The sequence below is a fragment of the Venturia canescens genome, chromosome 9 (assembly GCF_019457755.1).
Source record: "Venturia canescens isolate UGA chromosome 9, ASM1945775v1, whole genome shotgun sequence".
NCBI lineage: Eukaryota > Metazoa > Arthropoda > Insecta > Hymenoptera > Ichneumonidae > Venturia > Venturia canescens.
In genome coordinates, this window is record NC_057429.1 from 8,424,899 (window position 1) to 8,449,992 (window position 25,094).

Here is a 25,094-nt window from a genome sequence, read left to right on the forward strand (position 1 = left end):
CAAGTCGTTCTATTTTTTATATAGATTTCCGAGTAAAGTAATATTTATGTAAATACTCTTAAAATTTCATTACATTTTGTATGTATACATATGTGTGTAGTGACAATTGTCAGTGGAATGAATATTGAAAGAAGGCAGGAACCTTTTCGGTAAGTAACAAAATGAATAACTCAATTCTTCACACCCTGAGATTCGCGAGTACTCGTTATAACGAATTACCAGACTATCGAAAAGAAACTTCCTCACAGAAATGTGATTTAGAATAAAACATTATAATATCATTAACGTTTTCTCTATATAAACTCGAAAGTTCAATGTTGGTTAATCCTTGTACAGTTCGTGCGGGGTAAACCTTACCCTAGATCACATTTCAATTAAACAAAAATATATCATCTTAAATTGATAGTGAAACTCACATAGCTTTTCTCTTAGTTCTCCCTATAAACTGACCTGCATAACAATCGGAATATCATCTCTTGGAACGAAAATAAAAATTAAGTCTTTTTAAAAAGAAATGCATTGTCGTTTGTTACGACCGTACCGCGTTTACGTGCCTCTACTGATATTTTTCAAGTCACAATTGCATAATCGCCTTGAGCACAAGGCACGCAAACTTTGTATTTTTTTTTTGTTTTTTTTTTATACTAGATTATGCGTAGTTTTGTAAATTGGGAAATTAAAAAAAAATCCCTTTTCTACCGTTGTTACAGAATCATTTTTTTCTCTGTTGAAGTATTCTTATTAATTGTGCTATCAATGGCATTACTAACTTACAATATAATTATTCTCTCTAGAAATAACGTGAAAATAGAGTATATAAATTGACAAAAAAAATTTTCAGCGGAAGATTTAGATACGATCGAGAATACAGATAAATTCTCTACTTATTTAGAGGCTCGTCGACGAGCCATAGATACGATCTTTACCTTGATAATTTTAAAAAGTGTTTCTAAAAAATTTCTCATAATTTTGAAAAAATGTTTCTACAAAAACTTATTTTCAAGATATGCAATAGAAGTTAGACCTGTAAAGAAGCTGATATATTTTTCGATATGGTTCCCATTTCTCATGCTCAAATCTACCTACCTAAAGTCTACGTAAAAAAACCAGCTGAATATTTAAATTATAGCTAAATGTGGTCCACCTTTTCTTCGGCAGGGTGTCAGTACTTCACCGGGCAGTTGGATCCCGTATTGTTCTCGTATATATGTATAAAGTTGAAAGATTTCAGCTGAACCGGATTTGAGTTTATCTCTAATATCTATTTTTTTTTTTTTTTTTTTTTTTCTTAAAAATAGGGCGTTCACAGAATAGAATGCCGTTCGAACAGATATATTAGCTGAAATATAAACTTTTGAAAATTGTTAAAAAATCATTTTCTTTTCTGATGTTCTTTCAAGAAAAAAATCACTATCCAAATCGCCGACATAAGCGCGCGCACAATGCGGGGTTCAACTGTTCGGTGACGTACTCGTACCCTGCCTTTTTTTTTCTCACAGAATACAATTCCGAAATAAAAGAACTCATATTTCAGATTTCAAAATATCCACAACATTCGCGATTTGAATATGAATTGCAATATCAAATATCAGCTTCATAGAAAAGGGCATTTTCGTCCAAAAATTATTCTAGGCTTGAAACTGGGAGTTGATATATCGATAGGCCTACATTCATATGTATAATCCTTGAGGTGTACTTAAAATTTACCATTTTGGCCTCCTGGTAATATATACGTGAATACATACAACACATGTGTGTGCGTGTGTGTGTGTATAGTTTTCAAAAACCCGGCTCCATTTTAACGCTTACGACAGAATTATAAATTCCGCGAAGCGACGACAAACCATGGCGTTTCTTTCCTGGCTTTTTCGACGATGTAATTTCGACTTTCTCTTCATTAGTAACCGGTTGACCATTTGATATATTTGAGTCTTCTTCTCCATCCGTCTGGCTTAATCTATCAGATCTTTCGATTCTGCCTTCAAGTTCATTCTCTTCGAAGCTCGAATTTTCTGAGATTTCTGCATTCTCTTCAAGCTTTTTATCCGACTCGGCCGTCTCTGGTCTTTCTGGCAAAACAAGCTCTGAGAGAGAATCCGTTCCGCCAAATTTTACCGCTTCGTTGTCGCTTATTCTTGATTGACGTCTTAAACTTTTTCTCCTATTGAACAGATCCGAACCTTGCCTCAACGAACTATCGCTGTAACGACGCCCAGTATCTCTGGACAATCGCGCCCATGGCAATTTCTTCACATCACCAGAGTCGGAACTCGATCTTCGATTGTTTGACATGTGCTCATTGTTGTTCCAAGCATCTAGATTACTGCCCTCGAACTGATGATGCGAGGTGTTGTCACAAAAATGTGATGGTGATTTCACCGGCGGAGATATATTATTTGGAAAACTTAAGTCTTGTGCGGTATCGTCGATGGACGATTGTTTCGAGAGTCTTTTCTCCATTTTTAATTTTGACATTGTGCTCTTTGATCTACCGTCAACGGGATGTGTCTGAGATGTTTTGAAATTGTTACTTAAGGTCGATCCGTCAAGGACAAAGTTGTCCTCAAGCTCGATTTCATGATTGTCCGCGTTACCGTTTGTGCTTGAATTTCCTGAATCTTGATGGTCTAACGAATCTATCTCGATTAGATCACCGTCACACCCAAATGCAAAAGATTTTTGCCCTGAAATATCAATACAACAATGATTTTCATATCATCCGGCCGTGTTTGTACCCGTTAACGTTTTATCCGATAACGCGTCACCTGATTTGCAAAGAAGTTTATGAATGATTGCAACACGAGTAACGATCCGAGCTTACATGAAAATACAGCGATTCAATTTAAAAGTCGTGTTTAAAATAACTCATAGTGACGCACACGACAGTCCGTGTACGTCAGAAAAAAAGAAGAAAAAAATATCTTACCTATTATCATCCGTTTGTTTCGCATATCCGGACTTTTGGATCGTGGTCGTTCCAAGAATTGACGATTATCTGGTGAGAGGACTGAAAGTCTGCTGATATCTTGAAATATCGGACTGTAGGGTTCAGTATTTGTATTATGCATGGTGTATGGATCTTGCTCATGACTCTCGTGCTCTCGCAAGCGCTCCATGATTTTTTGGACTATTTCCGAAGGGGCTACATATGGCGAACCTTTCGAAAAAACAATAAAAATTTATTTTTCACGGGAAATAACTTGTAAGACACCAATAAACAAATTGGATGAACGAAATTAGATTAATATTATCGACTATCGTACCACATCATAAAATAATGACACTATATTTGGGTGATGATAAAAAAAATGGAATTTCTCTCATGCAGTGTTACAGTAAAAAACAAACAAAATAAAAAATTGTTCACCCGTATAGCGCGTCTGTTAAACGAGATCAAGTTCCATCGTTGAATCGGAATTTTATAATTTTTGTTTACCGCTTCATCTGTGGCTCGTTAACGGGATTATTGTCTTCGGCACTAGTGAACACGATACTATTACGCAACCAATGACGTATGTCGATATAAAACAAATTACGATAAATGAAAAAAAGTGTAATGGTTACGCGTTCTAATTTATTTTTAGTCTGTAAACAAAACGTATGTCAATATATGATTATTTCAGTGCGTGATTCTCGGGGTATTAGAGAATAGAAAGAATTCAATATATCGCTAATTGTGAGTCAGCGACGTGACAGCGTCTCGAATTATCGTGAGTGAATTGTTACAGAGTGTTGAAGCATGACGTTCGTCGAGCCGAGATTCCTCTTATCTTTCACGTGAGCAATTTGTAAACGGATTGAGGACTGTGTTGGCAGTCGGGAGTACGTAATTAAATAAAACTAATATCCGGTGTAAACAAACAAATATCATCGAGATAACAAAAAAATTAAAAATTATAAAAACTATACAAATTCGAAACCAGAAGATTGATATAACGAAAAAAAGCAAGAAATCGATCAACTCGCAACGATGCAGAGATTTGGGACGCAACGACTTACTAAGTCACTGGGTCCGGAGAGTCGACGATGACGAACGCGTACCGGCACACTCAGAGTATCGCTGCTACCTACAAATCAACACAATACACCTCACCGTCCACTCACTCAAACCGCTAAATCTCATATATACTTCGAGGACTCGCCTCAATCAAATACTGGCAACAGTATATTAATTCTTCTGCCCTATTGATGCTGTCAATTCCTATGAATTCGTGACATCCCATGAAATTCATTTCCATAACAATATTTCGAATGCAGAGAAATAAAGTTTTTCATAGAAAAATTGACCCTTTTGGAACACACTCTGTTCGTTCAAAACGAGGAGATATGACTGATGTATTTTTAGAGCACCAAAGAGGCATCTGTTTTCTTCGTACCAAAGTCAAAGAGCGAGACACGAGGAAGTTTCAATCGAAAGATTTGGAGATTTCATGCTCGAGGTTTGCCGCACTTTTAAATACTCAAAGATAAAGGTTTTTCGACAATTAGATTTTTCAATTTATACCTGTAAGTCCTCTATACCCAAGAGAGGCAGAATCAAGGGATTCACTCGTTTCCTGTTCATGCTTAACAAAATCATTTATCGTGATTCCCTGGAGTTTGGAAGGCTGCAAAAATCTTTTTGGAATCCTCGAGAGTGGTCCGTTCTCTTGTGAATGGTTTGGACAACCCCCGAAGCCAAGACCAAGAAGAATTGCCTCGGGGTCGGCTCGACGCAGCTCCAAAAGACTTTCCACACTGCTGCAGTGACTACTGTCAGATTGAAAACTCGGGTCTCGTGCTAAGCGGCTGTGCGCCACAGGACTGCAATATGAAAAATTTCGAATTATTGACAAACCATTTTTTTGATTAACTTCCGAGAAGCTCCGCTTTGCGTTGGTTTTATGAAACCTGCTCTGCTCTGCTAGATGATTTCACGCTATGGAGAAAAAACTTCACCGTTCATTTGAAGAGAATTGTATTTTTTGGCCACTGGGCCCCCAGTGTACTCGAAAGGTTAATTCTAATCTGCTAATTTATAAACGATTCAAAGTTTCCATCATGACGATACAAAAAAAATTCATTTCATTCTTCGATAGAGTCTGAAACATGGATGTAGTGTTCACAGAGATTTGAAATTTTTGTCCTTATGTCAAAATGAATCAACAAGAGAAATCAAAACGACTACAAAAATTAAAAAATCCATGGATAAAAATAATACAATTTATTGCTGTTCAATGTTGTAAGCATGAAATTTATGCCTAATTCAACTACATAAATTCTAGTTTGAACCCATTATTTGATTACTTACCTGGAAACCCCAGTTCTTGTGACGAGGGGTGAATTTGGAACAGCTATAGGAGTTGATACAGTCATGGTTGGTTTGATAAAAATATTCTCTCCTAAAGAAACAGGAGTAAGAGGCGGTGTTGGATGGTCTTCTAACATAGATTGAGATTCAGGTGCCGATTTGGTGGGTGAAGGTATGGAATCGACCCATTGCTGAACAGGACCAGTCTTTCGTCTCATTGTCCAAACCCCTCGTAGCCAATCGGTCACTTTGAGAATTGCCTCTCTTCCAATGTTTTCTGTGAAAATCATTGAACTTTATTAAATTCAGACATTGGTAGAAATGTGACGAGGGACATTTCGAGCAGAGATATCAAGACAAATTCAGTGACACCCAAATCTCTCGACAAGCATCATTGAAGATTTTGTATTGTGAAAATGATTGAAAGAGAATGAATGAGACAGTAATCGAGTAATGAAAAATTTCAAGAGAAGCAACATTTTTCAGTAGCTGTTAAGGTTTAGCTATAATACAACATTACATTTGCATTTAAGTAGTTTTCGAGGATTCCATATCGTGCATGGTGCATGGAAAATTGCATGAAAAATGTAGACATTCAGTGAAGGAGAATTGTTTGGTTTTTCACTTTTTTTTCATTAGTATTTGTTTTTTTTTCTCTTTTTTTTCTATTCATTTGGATTGCTATGGCTAATGTCTATGACTGTGTACATTGAGATAGTTTAATATTTTTCTGTAAACGATGAATTCATTACAAATATTGTTTTGTTACTGCTGTTTTCGTGATATACCTGGATCCATTATCCTGGCGGCATAAACATGTTCAATGAAATAAAGTTGTCAAATGACAAAATAAATAATACGAAAAACAAACGAAAGAGCTGAAATTATAACAGGTTATAACAGATTTTCAACGTCGTTCTACCCCATGTCGATTATTACGACAAAGAAAAACAAGTTAGTCAAGTTTGTGCTACTTTTCTATTGATATATTTACCTTTATCTCTTTTTGACAAGTTGATAATTATTTTATCGTTATTTTTTCTTACTCACCTGCTGCTTACTATAATTCGAGATACGGATAATTTTGTGCGAATGTCCAATAATTTGACGTGGTCTCGATCAAAGTGCTTTTGTTTCGCTCAATTGTTATGTAAAACGAAAAAAAAAATAAAAGAAAATGTTTTTTGTGCGAGAGCTGCGAGAGCAAACGATTCGTATGTCCGCGTAACTATTGAGGTACTGAAGACCCTGCCACTTGTTAAATAGTCCCCACGTCGTGACCTGTCCGCAGGGACGTCTCGTGCTTAAGTTCCGCAAACATTCTAAATTTGACTATATTCTTGATAAAAAATTTACCTCGTATCGTTAAAAACTTATATATTATAACGCAGAGAAAGTGTTTAATTTCAAATCTACTTAGAAATGCAAAGAAAATTCTTATTGGTGTATAAAAAATTCAGTAAAGACACTGGCAAAGGGAACCCTAGATCTCAAACGACGTAACTGCAAATTTGTTTCATACATTATGACAAACACACTCCCTCTCCCTGATCGCAACAACTCTGTAAGTAAGCAGCTACAAGTGGTTGAGACAGTTTTTTTTATATAGAAACACGACAAGTGTACAAGATTTCAAACATGCTATCATGACAGAATTTCTCGTTTTTCGCCTCACATTGCTGCAATAAGTAGACCACGTAGACAATATTTGAATCCCTGCACTGTTCCATCATAAATAACCGGACTAGCTAATCATTTTTTTCCAACCTGCAAAATATATGCGTGCGCATAAGATTGGATTTAAATCTAAAAACAGGTTTGAAAGAAAATATATCTGAAAATCAGAAAACAAACTATACTTTCACCAAGAAAAATAATACTCAACTATTTTTATACGTGACGACGAATATGCTATAATTGTCATCGAAAATGCTTTTCCATGATCGCATGTTTTTATTCCGCTGATTCCGCTATCCAATTCTGAAATAACCTTCATTTTAGAAAGTCAGCAGTGTGTGTCATTTCACCCGTCCGTCATCCACATAGACGCGTAGTAAATATAGCTTCTTTTAAAGTCCTTTTTTTCAGGTTATAATATAAACAAAGTCATCAAAAATGTCAGCAAAAGCAGGAAAAAAAAACAAAGGTAAACTATTGGCTAGAAGGCAAAGACACGTGGTTGGAAAAGAAGAGCGATATCGACAAGAACAGGACCGATCAGATCCGGAAGATGAAGAAGAATCAGGTTAGAATCACAGAAATTACATCTTTTTTCCACATGTTTCTCTTTTTATGAACGTATTCATTTAGGAAATTTATTTTTCTGAATAAGTTCAATCATATGCAATGTTCATTCTCCAATGCGTTTAAGAATTTTTTTGTAATAGGCAATTCGTTGGTTTGACGGGGAAAAATTATAAATAAATTTGAAAGTTTTCAATAGTTTTTGTATCTTTTTCTATTCAGCTGTCTTGTAGATTCGTCAATATAACTCTGTGCATTAAATCGATTAGAAAGTGAAAAAGAATGGCCCGTACCATTTCCTGTTGCAATGTGGGATTTGGAACACTGTGATCCAAAAAAGTGTTCAGGGAGGAAACTAGCAAGGCACGGACTGGTGAAAACGTTAAGATTGGGTGCAAGATTTCCAGGGTTAGTGTTGACTCCTGTCGGCAAAAAGGTAGGTTATTGCAATTTTCAAAATCAAGTCAAATTACAGCATGTTAGAAAGAAACCTCAATTGAAATACCTCTAGAAAAATATTACGTTTGTAATCTCTGTAGTGATTCCAATAAAACAAATTTTCCTGAACAAACGTTCCCTGTTGATAAATAAATTCAGACCTTGTGTATTATTAAAGTTGAACTCCAGATTTACTTCAATACAATTGCTTGTAAACAGTGCGTATCTCCGACGGATCGAGATATTGTGGAAAATCTAGGATGCGCCGTGGTCGATTGCAGCTGGGCAAAGCTGGATGAAACTCCGTTTTCTAGAATGCGAACTCCTCATCCTCGTTTATTGCCATTTCTTGTAGCTGCAAATCCAATAAATTACGGCAAACCCTGTGAATTAAGTTGCGTCGAGGCGATAGCTGCAACGCTGGTCATCACTGGATTTTCCAGAGAAGCTCAATTGTACCTAGGCAAATTCTCTTGGGGTCATTCATTCCTCGAGCTCAATGCTGAACTTTTGACTGCTTATGCAGCTTGCTCAAACAGCGAGGACATCATAGTAGCTCAAGAAAAATTTTTGAGAGATGCTAGAAAAGAAAAAATAGATCGGAAAGGTAAGATCCTGCAGAAAATTACGTTGAAACAGGTTTCAATCGAGACCTCGCATGTTTTCCAGCACTCCCGGACTTTCCACCAAGCGAAAGTGATTCCGAAGAAGAAGAAGAACAACAACATCAAGTGATGAAACATGATATAAAGGAAAATGACCAAAAGGCTGACAGTAGAAACAAAGGAGAAACTTGTGTCATGGTAATAAATCCATGCGATGTCAAAGAGGACAACGAAACAGCAAAATAGTATATTTAGATAATCAAAACACGATTCTTTATTTTTTTCGTCGTAATAGTCCCGAATGTCCGTTGGAATTTATGGAAAATCGTAGAAATCAGAGTAATTAAATTATTGTCGAATTAAGAACATATGTATTGAATTATGGTGATTGCGCAGAGTTGACAAAATGATACCATACATTGTTTAAATTCATTTCATGTGTCAAACTGTATAGTCGATTACATACAGACTTTCTTATGCATACGGAATTTGGCTTCGTTCCTAATTTTATTTTATTTTCCTATGTCTTTTATATATAAGCGATTCAAGTTCGCTCAAGCTAGGAATTTTTTTTTTCAGCTAGATGCATATTTCTTTAACGAGTAAAATTCTTTCTTCGTTTTTCTGATCGAAAATAAACTCTGAATTAAATGTACGTTCAATTTTTCTATAATTTGAAGCTTGAGGCGATAGGTATTAAACAAATTCTCAAAAATCACAAAATCACTATTAGGGTGTTGATTTGACATTACATTTTTTCATTTACAATTGAGTGACAATCCGACTCGCAACTTCTTCGAAAAAATGCAAAGTGTATAACAATTAAAATGTTTTTTCATTTGACCAAAGATTGTAGTTACCCTCGAAGTAAACACTCTTCAATTCAAATGAACGCTGTTAGATGGCGCTGGACGTAAATTCGAAAAAATCGTTTGATATTAAATTTAGATACAAATATACGTGTATATCTATATATACGTGTTTTTGTGCGCATTTTCCGTCGTTCTACTGGAGCTGGAGCGCGTTTGTAAAGGGAAAATATCACGAATCACAGCTGATGGGGAAATATTTCGTTCCTGAATGACGTCACAGTAAAAAAGACAGTTCGTGTATGCGCGTTCGATCAGCGGTTGGTCTTTCGTGAGTCTCGGGACAAACTCGCTCACGCAGTACCGGATTGAACAATCCGAAGAACGGTTGCTGATGGTTAGGGCTAACCAGTAGTCGTCTAGCCACCGCGGGGGCAGGTTTCATATAATTGTATTATTCTTTTTTATTTTCTCGTATACGTCAAAAATTTAGTCGTCGCAACGAGCGTAGCAGATGCATGCGTCAATAACGGACAGTTTTAAAGACGCGTCAGTTGGAAATCATCGCGAAAGACAGAAAAAAACTTGTAGAAAAAAACAAAAATTTGATACCACGGTCGGGGAGGGGAAAAAAAGCGGTGCTTCCGCGGTGCCCTTTTATCGTACCTGTGGAAACCTCTACAGGACGATCAGACTCAAAATAAAAATAAAAAATGCCGTTCATCTCCAAAGATTGGCGAAGTCCGGGTGAGGAATGGGTCAAAACTGTTGAGGGTTGGGAGAAAAAAAAGATTCTCGAGTGCGCAAACAATAAAACTATATCGCTTCTGATCCGGTAAGCTTTTTTGTTTGTTTTGCTCTTAAATCGTAGAATATTTCACAGTTGAAAGCTTTCATGTATATTTTGGTGTTTGCAAAAAATAATTAATATAAAAAAAAAGACAACTGAACTATATAGATGTAGACGAAGACCATATAGATTTGAGACAAACGGATTATAATTAAACTCTCTCACATTTAGCGATTAAGATTGGATAACTATAAAAATGCGCTTTCGTAAATTTTTCAACTTTTTACTCGTTATGCTCTCATCACGAGCGTCCAGCACAGCTGTTACATCGACATGGTCGACATCTTTGTTTACAAGCTCGCATGTTTACGTCGAGTGGTCAGACAGAAAGACGAAGCGAGACAGCGAGTGAAAAAAATGAATGTTAAGGATATTCGCAGGACACGCGCATACACATGTATACATATGTAAATTATGAACATACACGGATTAAACGGTTAGAATTTCCGACTCGGAATATTTCAATTTATAGCTCGTGTATCATTGACATTGACGTTTAGCCTCTTGTCCCTTACTCTTATTAGCAGGCGCTCAGCTGTTTGCTGGAGACGCTCGAAACACGCATCGTGCAGATGCAGAGACGTGTTTCTTTGTTCACAAGTCTCGAGAGATCGATGACTTATCTACGGAGCTTTTAACGCGACTGAATTTTCACGAATTTTCGAAATATTTTCTTAAACTCTTTTGCGTTTAGCTTGAAAGTAAAGATAATTCGTGAGATTCAAAGCTCATTTCTGCATACTGAAATTGTAACGGCTTCGAACGTGAACGGGAATTTATAATTTTCATATGCCTCCTAAAATGCAGACCAAGTTTGATCGGGAGTTTTTTTCTTCCTTTGAAGTTGTTGTTGGTTATTCTAGTACGTTGAGCCAACTGGAAGGATCTCTGTCGGTTTTGGTATAATTATAACTGTTCGCTTGCCATAGCAACGAGATATACGTGTATGCTCGTACGAATTCGAGTCTATCGTGCGTTCTGCACGAGGCAAAGCGTGTTGGCGATTCATACTAGTAACTCTTTAATGTTATACGCGTTATAATAAAAGACCTACGACGAAGGAATTGCGCACTTGTGCATGCTTTCCCCTCCGCTTATCTATACATATATGCGTGCTTCATATATGCGTGTCTACGACGATATTGAGGCACTTCGTGCGAGATTACAAAATGCATGATCTTGACGATAAAAAAATGCTTTTTTCCTGATATTTTATTTTACTCAGTTAAATGAACATGCATGATCTATCGACTCGATGAATTCTAACGATTTCTTTTTTTACTCTTATTCGTCAATAAATAATGAAAATGTTTTAAAAACGTGTCACTGATCAGTAACTCTCGTGGCTCAATTATAAAAATAAGCCATTTTTATCTTTATTCTCAGCTCGAAAGCTGAGACACAGGGCTGAGACAGCTCGGAGATTTGTATTTATCTAAATGTCATCGGCTAATACGAACCGCTAAATTGCATTCTGTAAAATATAAAAAACTATAGTTCAATTTTAAGTTAACGCGACTGGCTCTCTCTACATTAATTCAAATATATACGTTATAATTGGATCGTATTGGTGGCACGGACATGAAATAATGACCGAGATCGGGGGACGTCAGAAGCTGTGGATCTCCATGGTTTTATTCGACGCCGTTACGCTTTCGCACTTTTCTGGTTCGATCATTCTCAGCGGAGAGAGAGAGAGAGAGAGAGATTGATGTTGTCGTTGTTGCACTTTCGGAATATTATCAGTGGAAACACCTTTTACAAACTCTCCGGGAGATTCCTTTTCCTAGAAAAGCGAGTTATAAAGATTCATTATTATTCAAAAGGATGAAAAAAGTATGCATACAAGGGTTTGCTGGAAAAAATCGATATTTTTGTTTTCCTTTGAAAAAAAAAAAAGAATCCCAAAAGCAGAGCTCACCAAACAATTATTTCGAACGGCGCATCGCGTTCGAAGATTTTCCATAATAAAAATAACCCAGGAAACTATTGAGACCTCTGATCATCGTAACATAACTCTCTAGGAAAAAATCATACGAAAACCACAAGAATGTGTTTTTATAGGGAATCGATTCTCCTACAAAAAAAGTCCGTATGAACGATTGGCTCGGAGCAAGCGTTTTGGTGCTATCACCGTTTGAAGTTGAATCGATAGAAAAAAAATTTTTTATAAGACTGTAAAAATCAAATTTTTCGTTTCACGAACAAACTTTTTGGTAGTTTTTCGTAGAGAATTGCTTCCTCTATTAGAAAACTGTTATAATTATAGTAATTTAAAAATTTTTTTATTGCCATGAGAGCAAAAAAGAAAATGTTTGTTTCGCGATTTTTGATCAAAAAAACCGGAAAATATCGAAAAGTGGCTCGAGCTCTATCCAAATTTTTTTTTTTTTAAATCTCATATTTTGGGAGAATAACTTTTTTTTTGATGTACCAACGATTTCCGTTGGAGCTCCGAGAAAAAAAAATATTGATTTTTTGTTTGCATCACCCTAAGGTATTACCGCTGAAAAGTTGTTTACGGACAGGAAGCTCTCGGAGCTTGAAAAACTGATAAATTTCTGCATATATGACCAGGTCAACTCGTAGGGAAGAATTTGTCCTTGCATCTTGCAGTTGCATACCGCGCAGCGACGAGAATCCCCGAGATCTCACTCGTCGAATCCTGTACATGGAAAATATCGGTTTGACCCAACCCAATACTCGTGGCGAACCCTGGAAAAGTAGGTCATGACCCAGCTAGATACGACAGGATGAAGAGCTAACTCATAGCACGCAGCAGCACACCAACCCGTGTACGAGAGAGAGAGAGAGAGAGAGAGAGAGCAGAACCTTCGTGGATTCCAAATTACCCGAATCCTTCAGTTGCATTCTTCTCGTTTTGAACTTGATTTACATAAATCAAACGAATTATTGCCAATTTGTCTGTTTCTCAGTTTCAAATATATTCTATCTACCATTTTATGTATTTTTCAAATTGTTCTATCGATTTCTATGAAACGCTCTGTCTTCATGAAAAATAATTCAATTCGAGCCTACAAGATTAACAGAATTTGGCAAATTTATTTGTACTTCTTTTTCTTCAAATTTTTATATTTCGTTTATAAATAACTGCGTATATACCTTTGCGAAGTATATATCAACGCAATCGAAAGAAAAAAAGAAAAAAAAAATACAACTTACAATATTCTCTGAAATATTGTAGTTAATTAATTATAACAACATTCGAACGAGCTAGCAACACAACTACTCGACAGAAACCGCATCTCACGCAGACTAAAAAAATACAAATAGACCTTCGGCAACGATTTAACAATTAAACGAAAATCGGCGCACGTGCAGCCAATAGCAGATGGCACCGATGGTTGCAACTGCTAAATTCACTTACCGTCCTTACAACCGCTTCATAAAAATTATTTATTGTTATAATACACAACAGCTTATAATTTATAAATAAATGAGAGAAAAAAAAATTAATTATGAAAGAAACAAATTTTGAAAATTTTCAAAAACAATTGGCAGCGACTCGTCATATAACATAAATGTTAACAACACCTGCCTCAGAGTCGTTGTTGCGATAAAAAGTCCCGAGCTGTTTCGAAGCTCATTTTCAAAATCATCCTCGCCGAGTTTGAAAAGCGATCCGATTCCCGGCGCAAGTTTCGTTGGATGTTAAAATAAAATATCGAATATATATTTATATTCTACTGAACCATGTTCTCGGAGCAACAGATCTTTTTCATTTAATACTTAATACTTTTATCTCAAATGGAAAAATCGTGGATCTCTCCAGTGTCGGATCTCATTCTCATAAGATTTCACTAAAAAATTATAATGTTCTTTCATAGACCAATAAAATGTTGTTTGTTTATAATCCGGGACGAAATCGTAATATATTGAACGTGTACTATCTCGCGTGGTCGCCGTTACTAAAAGCTCAATCTCGCGATCAGCACTTGCGAGCATCGCTTTTTATTTTGCTTCGATATATGAAAAGGCGACTCGTGTTTATCGCGGAGCAGGTCTCGTATAAAAACGATCTAAACGATGCCTACGCACAAACTAAGCGCGCGCGCGAATACATTCTCGTACGTGGGCCGAATCAGGTATAACAGTTATTTTTTGTTGTTCCCGCAACGAACTACAAATCACGTCACTCGTTCAATTTTTCTCTTCCAATCGATCTATTTTTTTGCAATAAAATGCAACTCTCCTCAGCAAAAGAGAGTCTCGTTCGACGACTCGTGAAAAGTAAAATTTGCTCCTCCGCAAGTGCCGAAATGACGATTTTGTATATTTTTCAGGAGCGAGAAAGGTGGCGAGAAGAGGGAAAAGGAAAAGAAGAAAGGTAAGAGTCATATGGAAAAAGAAAAATTATCGTCTCGAGTTATTTTTCACAACGAATTTTTTTTTCGTTTTTTTTTTCTTTTTCAGAATATGCCGTCCAACCGCACTGTCACATAACGCTAAAGTGCACCCGCGAGGTGAGTGACTCTTCTGGCGAGGGCAATTTTTTATTTCTTTATATATTTTTAGAGAGAGTTGAGGAAGCTCTCTAAAAATGTGTGAGAATTTTCAAGGAGATTGCGGGAAGAGCTCGTTATTCGGGAGCGCGGAACGAACTTGGAAAATGCGCTTGAAAATCGGAGGGCGATGAAAAGAAATAAGAAGAAAAAAGACGTACCAAAAGAAGCAGTTTCCTTCCTCGGCTCGTGCGTCTCGTATATATACAGACAGAACAGCTGTGAATAAACACTCGCGTGTGCCAAGGAGGGGCAAACTATAGAGACGTTTAGGGGAGAATGAGAGACGAAAAAATAAATATGAACGAACGGCGGAGTCGTTGGAATGATGCACAAAATAATTGTTATCGACAGCGCTTCTTTTACTCCGTTCTAATTTTATAGATCGCCGGATTCAATGGACTCAGCGATGCACTGAAAAGACTCGATTTTTTGTCGGCGGTTCACGACTGTCGTCGCTTCAATTATATCGTCAGACTCCTCGATCTCCTCGTCAGCCACACTATGGGAGGACTCAGCGGATGTGCCCAGCGGGTGCTCTTCAATATGCTCGAAGAAGTTGCCCTCGAAGTTTCCTTGTCCCAACAACAAACCGGTAGATTGCGAAGACTCGTCGAGAGAGTCCGAGCTTTTAGCGCCGGATGTTGCTGGGGTGGTAGGCCGTTGGGCTCCGTTATACTCTGGGAAAAGCACAAAGCAGCCCTCGACAGAATTTTACATATCGCTTCGTCCATCACCATTACACAGGTATAATCACTCTAAAAATTCTTATCAAACAAAAATGTTGTATGCGGTATAATTTTCAATAGAAAAATAACCTAGTTTTATAAGACGTTTTTATAAGAGCTATTCGGATGCGAGATCGGCAGACTTTTTCCATGATCCTCGGCAATTTGGTTGATTTTTTTTTAAACGACTATGTTTATTGGATTATGAAAGCAGGTTTCGAAATAAATGGCAAATTTTATTCAATGAAATTTAATCTAAGAGATCTATCGATTAACTGAGCGTTGCAGTGGTCGAAAAAGTGACTCTAACTCTAAAGACAAAGGGCCTCGTGTCGACCTCTTGCTTGATCTGTATATTCGTTTTATAAACAAACTCATACGACTGCGAGCACGCTCTCATGTGTATTGTTTAATATCAAGTTTTATTACTATGCTGATGGATTATTTTTCGCTCATATTCCGATAATGTTAAGTCTAAAAGACACGCCGACGTTCTTTTTCAATTTTTTCTGAACAGCCATTTTTAAAGAAAAAAAAATTCGAGGAACACTCACTCCGAGCCAATAGTTAAATAATTTGATAAAACTTATTTTCTTCACAATTTTCGAATAACCAAATGAAAATTGTGGACCTTGATCAACTAGTAGTTACGAATTCCCCATATAATATGATTTTATACGTACAATATTTGAAGCTATTACATCGGTCATGGGAGGATCTTTTTCTACATTTGGAAAAAAATAGATTGACATATTTTTATTCAATTTTAAATTTTTTGTGGTACTTATTTTTTTGAAGTATTTTGGACAAAGACTAGTACATCCGGATTTGTCACCGTGAGCGCCACACCGGACTAGCTTTAAGCGGCCATTAACTGAGATACCGAACCATTGTGATTTTCTTGCCACAACGTTGGCTTTGTTCATTCAGAAAAATCGGAAGTTTCCTCCGATCCTTCCATGACCAGTGTTTTATATAGTTTGAAATATTGTTTTAGTGATATTAGTTTTAGGTATCAAAATATTTCACCATTGGCTCGGAGTGAGTTATCCTCGATTTTTTTCGGAATTTTTCAACATTAATAGCTCATAGCAACGCACAGAAAAAATCTTACTTCCACTACGGGCGATAGCATAAAATGTTTGCCCATAAAATCACCGATTTTTGGGAATTTTTTTAGATTTTTATAAAGGGCCGTTTTCTTGATTTTTTTTTTCAAAAATGGCTGTTCAGAAAAATCTGAAAAAATGTCAGGGTGTTTTTATATCCCAGACTTAATATAATTATATAAAAAATCAAGGTCAAGGAAAAAGTCCCACATGGAATACCTCATAAATATTCCACCACGACGATGGGTTTTTGAATATTTAAAATTGGGTAATTTCAATGATAAAAATCATCTCGGAGTCGCACACTCTTTGAACTTTGCAACATAAGTGTTTTTTTCCGAAAATATTTCGTGACAAATTAATGTTGGGTCGAATTTTACAGCCCGATGAAGAGCAACAGCCCCAGTGGTCCGATTTGCCAGCCGAATGCCGACGGGAAGTTCTTTTACGTTTGAGCGACCCTCGAGACCTCGAAGCATCCTCTGAAGCGTGCGAGCACCTCGCGAGCCTTGCACAGGAACAACGAATTTGGCGCGAGTTATCTCAGTATCATTTTTCACCCCAACAACTTGGCACTACGATTCAGAATAATCCGGGCAAAGATTGGAAGGGACTTTTCGCAGCCGCTCGGAGGTAATTGCATCGCACAGAAGAGCTTCCAAACACTTTTAGTCTTCATTGATAGCTGAAATTTTGCTTATTCATTTATAATGGTGTCTCAGGTCTTTCGGGCTGAGGGAGGAGTACGCCGAAATGATACAGCTATGTCGTAACTGTCGTTGTTTATTTTGGCGGTCCCTGGGACATCCGTGTATCGCCGATCAGGATCCAGCCTTTCAAGAAAAACTAGCGGACGTCGATCAGGCCTCGCTCCATGTTCCGATACCGCCTCAGACTTTCCTCAAATTTTTCTCGCTGTGAAAGCTCTCCCCGATCTGAAAATACGTAGTATTCTCTTCGTTGCTGTTTAACGCAAAAACGGGGATAAAGAGTGTAAAATAATGTTATTGCGGGGATGAATGTGCATGCGTGAATACAAGGAACTCGAAAAAGCACTTGTGATTCGGGAAAGCACGAGAAATCAAAAAGTCTTCTCGAACTTTCCATAAATTGACTATAAACGAAAAGTCAAGGTTTTAGTCCTTCAAAAATTGAATGCTCGGCTCATTCGAATTACTAAAGTCTCCATTTTTTTTATTTTCTTTCTTTCTCTTTTTACGAGTGGAATAAAGAATTCCCGGGCGAAGTTTGATGCCGCGGAATAATGCGAGTTGAACGATTTGAAATTGCTAGTCTGTTTCTTCTCCGTAGCACGATCGATATTGCATGTGAGAATTCACGGTAATCGATAAATCGAGCGTGGAATGTTTAGTGATATTCTCTTCGACCGGTGTACGTCCGCCGGTCTAAACACCATTAAAGTTCCATTAATTAATATTCTTATTTTTCGCCGTTCTGCAATTACCGAGTTCCTTTAACGATATTGTGTGATTGAGAGTGAGACTATTCCTGCCACAAAAACGATCGTAAAAGTTATTGTTGTGCGTCTTTTATAAATTTTCGTAATTTTCGTCTTCAAAAGGTCCATCCTGAGTTTGCTCGGGAACAGGCGTGCGGAATTTCTCATGAAAACTTATCCAAAATAGCCAAATGTCGAAATTTCTAATATTCCATTAATTTTCGATGGAAAAAAGTAAATTTCGTTAAAAAATTCGTTTTTCCTACATGCGGAATAATTATTTTTCATTTGGATCATGGCTATTAAAATGTCCAAATATTGAGAGCGATCCAGAATCGTAATTCCTACAATTCGATACGTACCACGGGCTCGCAACGATTTTTTTCACGGTGCTTTTTGGTAGCTTTTTTTTACATATTTGTTAATACATTATTTACTCGTAAGAACCGTATGATTGTAGACATAAGCTACATGAATATGTGCAATCATTCGAGTTCGGAGAGCTTCCGCAAAGCGGTTGTCTCTCAAACAACGATAAACGAGAAAAAAAATCCTATTTACACGGTTTATATTATGTGTTTATTATTTTAAATACACTCTATTCTTTCATTTAATCGTCGAAATGTTCATCGCATCGAACCAATTCGAGTTATCATTGCAATAGTTCATGTTACAATACGTAACTTATATATGATATACAATCGCGCTCTTTACCCATATACAAACGTATGATGATTTTTTAAATTAAATTATTACACGCTTGATTGAAAAATCTGATCGGGGCGAATCGACAAAGCAAAAAATTATAAAAAAATTTAAAAGTAAAATTTACTGCCAAACCAAGAATGCTATTGCGTTTACGTGAATTTACGTATTAGCCATAAATTTCAGTTGTATACGAAACACATATTTCAAGTAAACCAAAAAATATAATTCTCATTTTTTGTATTACAACACTAATGGAAACGAAGTGAATATTGTTAAAATCGTTTTTTAAATAATTTTCAATGAAAAATATGCGTTTGATAAGAATTCGCAAAATATATTGCAAGTATACGTGTATATATGTACACATATATATATATAAACCCATACATGTATGTAAAGTGATCTCGTTGGTGACGATTTTTCACACTTACTTTTTGATGACTGACATCAAAGTGCTCATAGAAAATTTTTTAAAAAATTCTCAATATCAAGATTTTTAATTGTTTTTAGGTCATAATGTTAGGAGCGGTGGTCAACAAGGTTTCAATTTCATACGGGTTTAATACTATTTTTTATAATATTGAATTTCATATAAAATTCAAAACCCGCGAACCCCTATTCCTAGAATTATTACTTAAAAGTCCGGATTTTTAAATTTGCAAAGATTACATTTATTTTTTAATGAGGATCGTCACCAAAGAAACCACTTTGCAAACTTATGCATATATACATATATATATGCTTATATATGTTGACACGGTATATTTTACTAACCTAGTCACTGCGTAGGCAGACCAAATCGTCATATGGTCTAAATCACGAGAAAATTATAGGATATAGTCAACAATGAAAAGAAGAACATAAACTGATAATATGGACGATACTATCACAACCGAATTACGAAAAAAAAAACCATAGACGCGAAATAATTGAATTTATGAAATTGTAAATGGCAGCTTGAGAATGTAAAGTTGAAAATCTACGCCGTTTCCGTTATCGGGCGCGTACTTGTGTAGTTAAAAATTGTTCGTCTCAACAAATATGTTCTCCGTTACTACTATCACCACCGACGAAGCTTTACAAAAAATTCGGAGGGAAAATAAAAATGGACCCGCAACCGTAATAGTATATGTTACGCCGCAAAGGAGAGAAAGTTAACCATTTCAAATCACGGGCAAAATTGTCCCTTACTCGCTCGAGCCCTGAAGGCGGAGGTGGTAGATATGTAGCTCATGGTTTGGATATAGTTCTCTTTCACTCCTATATGTATAAGCGTATAAAAATTTCATCGCGCCATATCCCAGGCAATTCCACTTTTGCAAAATGGAATCTTGAACTTTCCACGGAGGCATCATGGTGAAAAAATCATTTAATTGTGTGTAGATGACCAATGTTTAGCGTGGTGTTGTACGGAAAAACGCTTTCAGATAAATAATAATTCAAAAATCTATTTAAATATATATAACAATCGAGTCATTTTCTTCGAACCCTCCAATCAACGAAATGACAAACAATTGACTCTCTTTTTTATTTAATCCTCTTTTCTTTTATTATTTATGGACTTTTGTTGCGATTAATTGAACCGTTTTGCGAGAATATAGTTGAAATCACGTTGCAATTCTTTATCGCGTCGCGGCGCCGACGCAACGCGCCGCTTTACACTTTACACGGTTTGCGCTTGCTGCGCATCGAACCGTCTACCTATGAAATCTAAAACAGTGCTGGTACTGCCAACGTACTGCTCGACCAACGTTTGATTGACCGATTTATCGTTTGAAACAAAACATAAAGAATAAAAAAATTGACGAGAAATTTTTCAACATTTCATTGTGACAAAATGACGTTTCAACAGTCGAAACAAGCGTACGAAAACAATATCAACTGCCAGCATCGACATCGAACCTCGTTTGTTTTGCTCCAACGTACCGGCTTTTTCATCATACTCCATAAACAATCTTCGACCTTCGTGCAATTTTTAGGTTAGCTGTACAATTGATCGTCAATGCATCTTTTCGTCTTTGACATTTCTCGAGACTCGAGATCGCAATCGTGTCGATTGAACAAGAAATTTATCTGATCAAGTGTAGATTCAATTTCACGATCATGCGAATTTGATATTATTATTGATATATGCAAATTTTTCATTCATTCTTTTTATGCTTGGGTTTTGTAAAAAAACGTTCACTTTGTATTTAAAATTTAATAGTATAGTATTTGCATTTGCATACAATTGTAAAACAGCTTCGATACTGATACATAAAAACCTTCTCAAATATATAGCAACTTTTTTCTTCAAACTCAACAAATAATATGTACGCAGTATGAAATTGTTGTACTTGTTAACTTGATTACACGAAAGCTCACAGCTTCCGCATATGCTGCCAACAAGTAATATACCAATTTTCACACTTCCTCAGTGTCTAAGTATACAACGATATCTAGGAATTGTGGTACTTGGAGGTATTTGAATTTAAATTTACGCACGTTATTTCAAACATTAATAATCTCCTTAAAGCTTCATATATGATTCCAAAAGCCAAACTGTACTGTTTTATTTGAGTGTATTTAAAAATGCTATATACTATAATTTCTGAAATATTGAAAACAATTTAGGCGATCCTTTTTTTTTTCATTAATATTTAATTCGTGCAACAAACTTTTCAAGCAAGTCTATATTTTTCAATATCGGTCAGTAAAAATAGAAAATCACCGTGGCGTTGTGCCCTCAAAAACCCTCGTGCATAGTAATAGATTGTGAAACAGCTGAAATGAACAGAATTGAAAAGATTTATAGAAAAATTCTATTTCCAGATGCTGAAATATGAAATGAATGCAGCGACGTCTGTGACCAACCAATGGATTCCTCCCAGGATTTATCTGGAGCCAGAGTTGCCCATTATGCCAGATGTACCGTTCGTCTCTCCGAAGGAAGAAAATTATTATGCAAAGTCTCTGAAACATAAACATTCCAAAATGGAAGAGATAAGCGAGCGTAGATATTCTGCCAAAATAAGTTTAGAGGATGAAAAAACTGAGACACCTGTGAACCAAGTGTCTTTGTCTCATCCACCAGTGAGAATAAATCACAGAGCTCAAATAGATGTGATAGACATTGAAGAAGGAGAAACAAGCGATCGGAAGCGTGTATTGATTTATGAAGAGCAACAAACGAAATTGGTAATTTTGAAAGCTCTGGAAAGTGGCGAAGTTAGAGAAGTAGCGAATCAGCTAGTGGAAATTGTGACAATGATTGGAGCACCGCGAATAATTCAGAGTGGACAAGGCCGTGATTATGCGGAGCAAGTTGTACGAGAAATTAGATTGTTGCTTCGAGACTTTTGTGTTGTACACGGAGATACCTCGAAAAAAACCGAAGAACGCCGAAATTTTCGGTTTATCCTGAACACCTGGATGAAGAATCATCCAGGTAGAACCTTGAACGAAGCCCTTAGAATTGTCCAAGTTATCGAGAACACAACGACGAATTCGCGTCACGGCACAATTCCCAGCCAACTGTTTTTTGGCAGAAACACCTGCGAGGATCTTCGAAGAACAATTGGCATCAAAGGACCGCAAGAAAACTCTTGTCAGAAAACAAATTCTCAGCTAAAGGAACAAAATGTACTCGACTATGGTACTGAGAAATCAATAACTGAAATAAGGAACAAAAAGTCTTCGGAACCGAATTTAGATTTAACGACATTTGGCAATGTCGTCGACAATGTAAACATCTCATTGATCGCTCAAGAAAATACGAATGACTTTTCAAAAAAAAAAGATCTCGGAGAAGCGAACAATTTTTTTAAATGTGTAATATGTCACAAAAATTACACAAAATTGGGACATTTGAGAAACCATATGAAAACACACGACCAACGTACGAGCAATTTTGATTGTACGATATGCCACCAGTCATTTCGATCGTCCAGTGTTTACAACATCCATATGAAAAATTTTCACGAGCAGAAGTTGACAAAAAATGAGGATGAAGAACAACATTATCGTTTGGAGTCTAATGCTAAAAACGAAAATTCAAAAAGCCGGGTGAAAAAAATTGGTTTGATTAGCGAAGAATCGAAAGAGCGAATAAAGAACAAGACCAACCGAAAAAGAGTCGCTTTGAGAAATTTAGCAAAAAAACCCCGAAAAAAAATAGAACCTCGAAAAAAGGGGATAAAGAGCGAAAGAACGAACAAATTGAACGACAACTCTCTCCTAGAATGTAAATTCTGCAAGCAAACCTTCAACTTTCCGAGCGTTCTGCAGAGACACGTGCGATCTCACACGAACGAAAGGCCTTACGTTTGCGAAATATGCAACAAAAGTTTCAAACAATTAGGACACCTGAGTCAACACTCGTTGACTCACACGGACTATCGATCATTTCGATGCACGACATGCTCGATCAAGTTCGATTCTCTCGAAGCTTTGAAGCTTCATACAAATTCACATAAAGAAGAAACGATGTGTCGCTCGAAAAAAGTTTATCGTCTGTTCGAGTGCGATATTTGCAAAAAAGTATTTACCACCAAGAGTATACTGGAGCGTCACATATTCACTCACACGCATGAGCGCAAATTTGCTTGCAAAATATGCGGCAGAAGATTCAAGCAAGCTGGTCACGTGAAATCGCATATGCTCGTGCATACGGGCGAGCGAAATTTCGAATGCGACATTTGTACGAAACGTTTCAGTCTCTCGAATTCGTTGAAGAAACACATGTACGTTCATAACGGCGATAAGCCTTACCAATGTGATATCTGCGGTTCGAGATTCCTTGAAAAACGTAATCTCAATGGTCATCTTATGACGCACACCAACGAGAAACCGTTTTCGTGCAAAATATGTGGTAAGCGGTACACTTTGGCTGACACTCTTCGACGTCACGTAAGCGCAGCTCACGAAGACGGTCGGACTTACCAGTGCGAAATTTGTGCCAAAATGTTCAAGCAACTCGCACATTTGTCTGTGCACAAAAAAGTTCACAATGACGAACGTCCTTTCCAATGTCATTTGTGCGAGAAAAATTTTAAACACAAAAACGTTCTGAAATCACATCTCGCGATACACGCCAATGTTAGACCCTTCGAATGTGACGCTTGCAAAGCAACTTTCGTCAGAAAAACTAATTTGCAAACCCACATTACTTCGGCACACATGAACGAACGACCATACGCTTGTACCATTTGTAACAAGCGCTTCAAACAAATCAGTCATCTCAATGGACATATTGTCGTTCACAGCAATTCAATGCCCTATCAATGCGATTTCTGTGATCGCCGCTGCAACAGACTCGATAATCTTAAGAAACACATGAGACTGCACACAAAAAACGTGACGTGAAGAAAAATATATTTTTCTCCATTATTTATATAAATTTATGCGATATGCTCACGGCCTCGTTTTTTATCATTTCGAACAAATGCGACGACAAATATATACATATATTTGTGTTCCTTTTTCGATTGGATATCTGCAAACTGTACATATTCAAAATAATATTTGTTTATACCGGATATTCTGATATCGTGTGTCTTATAATTATGAGAATAACCAAATGAAAAAAGATTCATACATTCATTCCGAATTAATTATTATTTCTTCATGCGACGAAAAATTTGAAGTTTACACGGAAACAGATCACAAGGAAAGCTCATTTATTTTCTATAATGATGCGGGCATGCAAGTTCGTCAAGCGATGTACATTTCTACCATTACTTATTATCAATAAATATTCTATTGTTTTAAATGTTTTCTTATATTCTTTATCTCCATTTTCCGAATACCTGAGATCAAATGGTTCCGGGACACCGCGCTTTTTTCATTTTTAACACATTTTTACATAAGAATTTACACATTTACATAAGAATGATGGCGAAGATGAGTCTAGTCGCTACTAGAGCCTTTACCGCAAGCAAAGTCGTTTCGAACTGTTCGAAAATCGTTTCACCGATATTTTATAAATTACAGCGTTTTCAAAGATTTTATTCATTCACGTAATTTTTATTTTTTTCTCTTTCGATCGTGTGTAATTAAAACTCTGTAGCTTAACGCATATAAGAAATATATCAATTTTTTTTCTGTATCGTCGAAAAAAGGTGGCGTTTTTTTCGCACACATTTTCTGACGTTTAGCAGTTGCTGTCTAGTAAACACTACTAGAAATTTTGGTGACATACGTGAGACTGTGTTTGTGATGTGATAGCCCATATCATACTCATATACATATATATAAAACAGTGGCATAATTTTTTTGTATAAACAGAAATTTCATTCGATTTCAATGGAATAGACAATATTTCAAAAAGCAAAGAGAATTCTAGTTGATGTGC

At 36.5% G+C, this 25,094-nt stretch overlaps 4 protein-coding genes and 1 long non-coding RNA gene across 12 annotated transcripts; 3 read left to right on the forward strand and 2 right to left on the reverse strand.

Annotated features, from left to right (window-relative positions):
• Nucleotides 1-7: 7 nt before the first annotated feature.
• olf186-M (Ki-ras-induced actin-interacting protein-IP3R-interacting domain olf186-M) lies at nucleotides 8-6,564 on the reverse strand. Of its 2 annotated transcripts, XM_043429444.1 has the most exons (6): nucleotides 6,341-6,564; nucleotides 6,079-6,092; nucleotides 5,291-5,567; nucleotides 4,505-4,803; nucleotides 2,927-3,157; nucleotides 8-2,684 (listed from the first exon to the last, which is right to left on the reverse strand). In XM_043429444.1, exons 2-6 carry the CDS (start codon nucleotides 6,086-6,088, stop codon nucleotides 1,780-1,782), a joined length of 1,722 nt encoding a protein of 573 aa, XP_043285379.1. In that variant the 5' UTR covers nucleotides 6,089-6,092; nucleotides 6,341-6,564; the 3' UTR covers nucleotides 8-1,779. The 2 variants fall into 2 exon arrangements, with proteins under 2 accessions (XP_043285379.1, XP_043285380.1); XM_043429445.1 differs by lacking the exon at nucleotides 6,079-6,092.
• A 151-nt stretch (nucleotides 6,565-6,715) lies between these two features.
• LOC122416463 (18S rRNA aminocarboxypropyltransferase) lies at nucleotides 6,716-9,065 on the forward strand. Of its 5 annotated transcripts, none has more exons than XM_043429448.1 (5): nucleotides 6,716-6,854; nucleotides 7,379-7,535; nucleotides 7,804-7,970; nucleotides 8,192-8,579; nucleotides 8,642-9,065. In XM_043429448.1, exons 2-5 carry the CDS (start codon nucleotides 7,406-7,408, stop codon nucleotides 8,821-8,823), a joined length of 867 nt encoding a protein of 288 aa, XP_043285383.1. In that variant the 5' UTR covers nucleotides 6,716-6,854; nucleotides 7,379-7,405; the 3' UTR covers nucleotides 8,824-9,065. The 5 variants fall into 5 exon arrangements, with proteins under 5 accessions (XP_043285383.1, XP_043285384.1, XP_043285382.1 ...); XM_043429449.1 differs by having other exon boundaries at nucleotides 6,740-6,858; XM_043429447.1 differs by lacking the exon at nucleotides 6,716-6,854 and adding an exon at nucleotides 6,868-7,106.
• A 131-nt stretch (nucleotides 9,066-9,196) lies between these two features.
• LOC122416462 (F-box only protein 32) lies at nucleotides 9,197-20,223 on the forward strand. Its single transcript, XM_043429446.1, has 6 exons — nucleotides 9,197-10,221; nucleotides 14,541-14,584; nucleotides 14,671-14,720; nucleotides 15,144-15,506; nucleotides 16,979-17,229; nucleotides 17,319-20,223. The coding sequence occupies exons 1-6, from the start codon at nucleotides 10,100-10,102 to the stop codon at nucleotides 17,515-17,517; spliced, it is 1,029 nt and encodes a 342-aa protein (XP_043285381.1). The 5' UTR covers nucleotides 9,197-10,099; the 3' UTR covers nucleotides 17,518-20,223.
• Nucleotides 20,224-20,339: 116 nt separating this feature from the next.
• LOC122416460 (zinc finger protein 774-like) lies at nucleotides 20,340-24,512 on the forward strand. 3 transcript variants are annotated; one of them, XM_043429443.1, is made up of 3 exons: nucleotides 20,340-20,742; nucleotides 21,181-21,223; nucleotides 21,575-24,512. In XM_043429443.1, exon 3 carries the CDS (start codon nucleotides 21,575-21,577, stop codon nucleotides 24,104-24,106), a length of 2,532 nt encoding a protein of 843 aa, XP_043285378.1. In that variant the 5' UTR covers nucleotides 20,340-20,742; nucleotides 21,181-21,223; the 3' UTR covers nucleotides 24,107-24,512. The 3 variants fall into 3 exon arrangements, with proteins under 3 accessions (XP_043285378.1, XP_043285375.1, XP_043285377.1); XM_043429440.1 differs by lacking the exon at nucleotides 21,181-21,223; XM_043429442.1 differs by lacking the exon at nucleotides 20,340-20,742 and having other exon boundaries at nucleotides 21,115-21,223.
• LOC122416465 (uncharacterized) lies at nucleotides 21,212-23,814 on the reverse strand. The gene is made up of 3 exons (XR_006262115.1): nucleotides 23,684-23,814; nucleotides 21,617-21,715; nucleotides 21,212-21,526 (listed from the first exon to the last, which is right to left on the reverse strand). It is a non-coding gene; the product is annotated as an uncharacterized lncRNA (long non-coding RNA).
• Nucleotides 24,513-25,094: the final 582 nt, after the last annotated feature.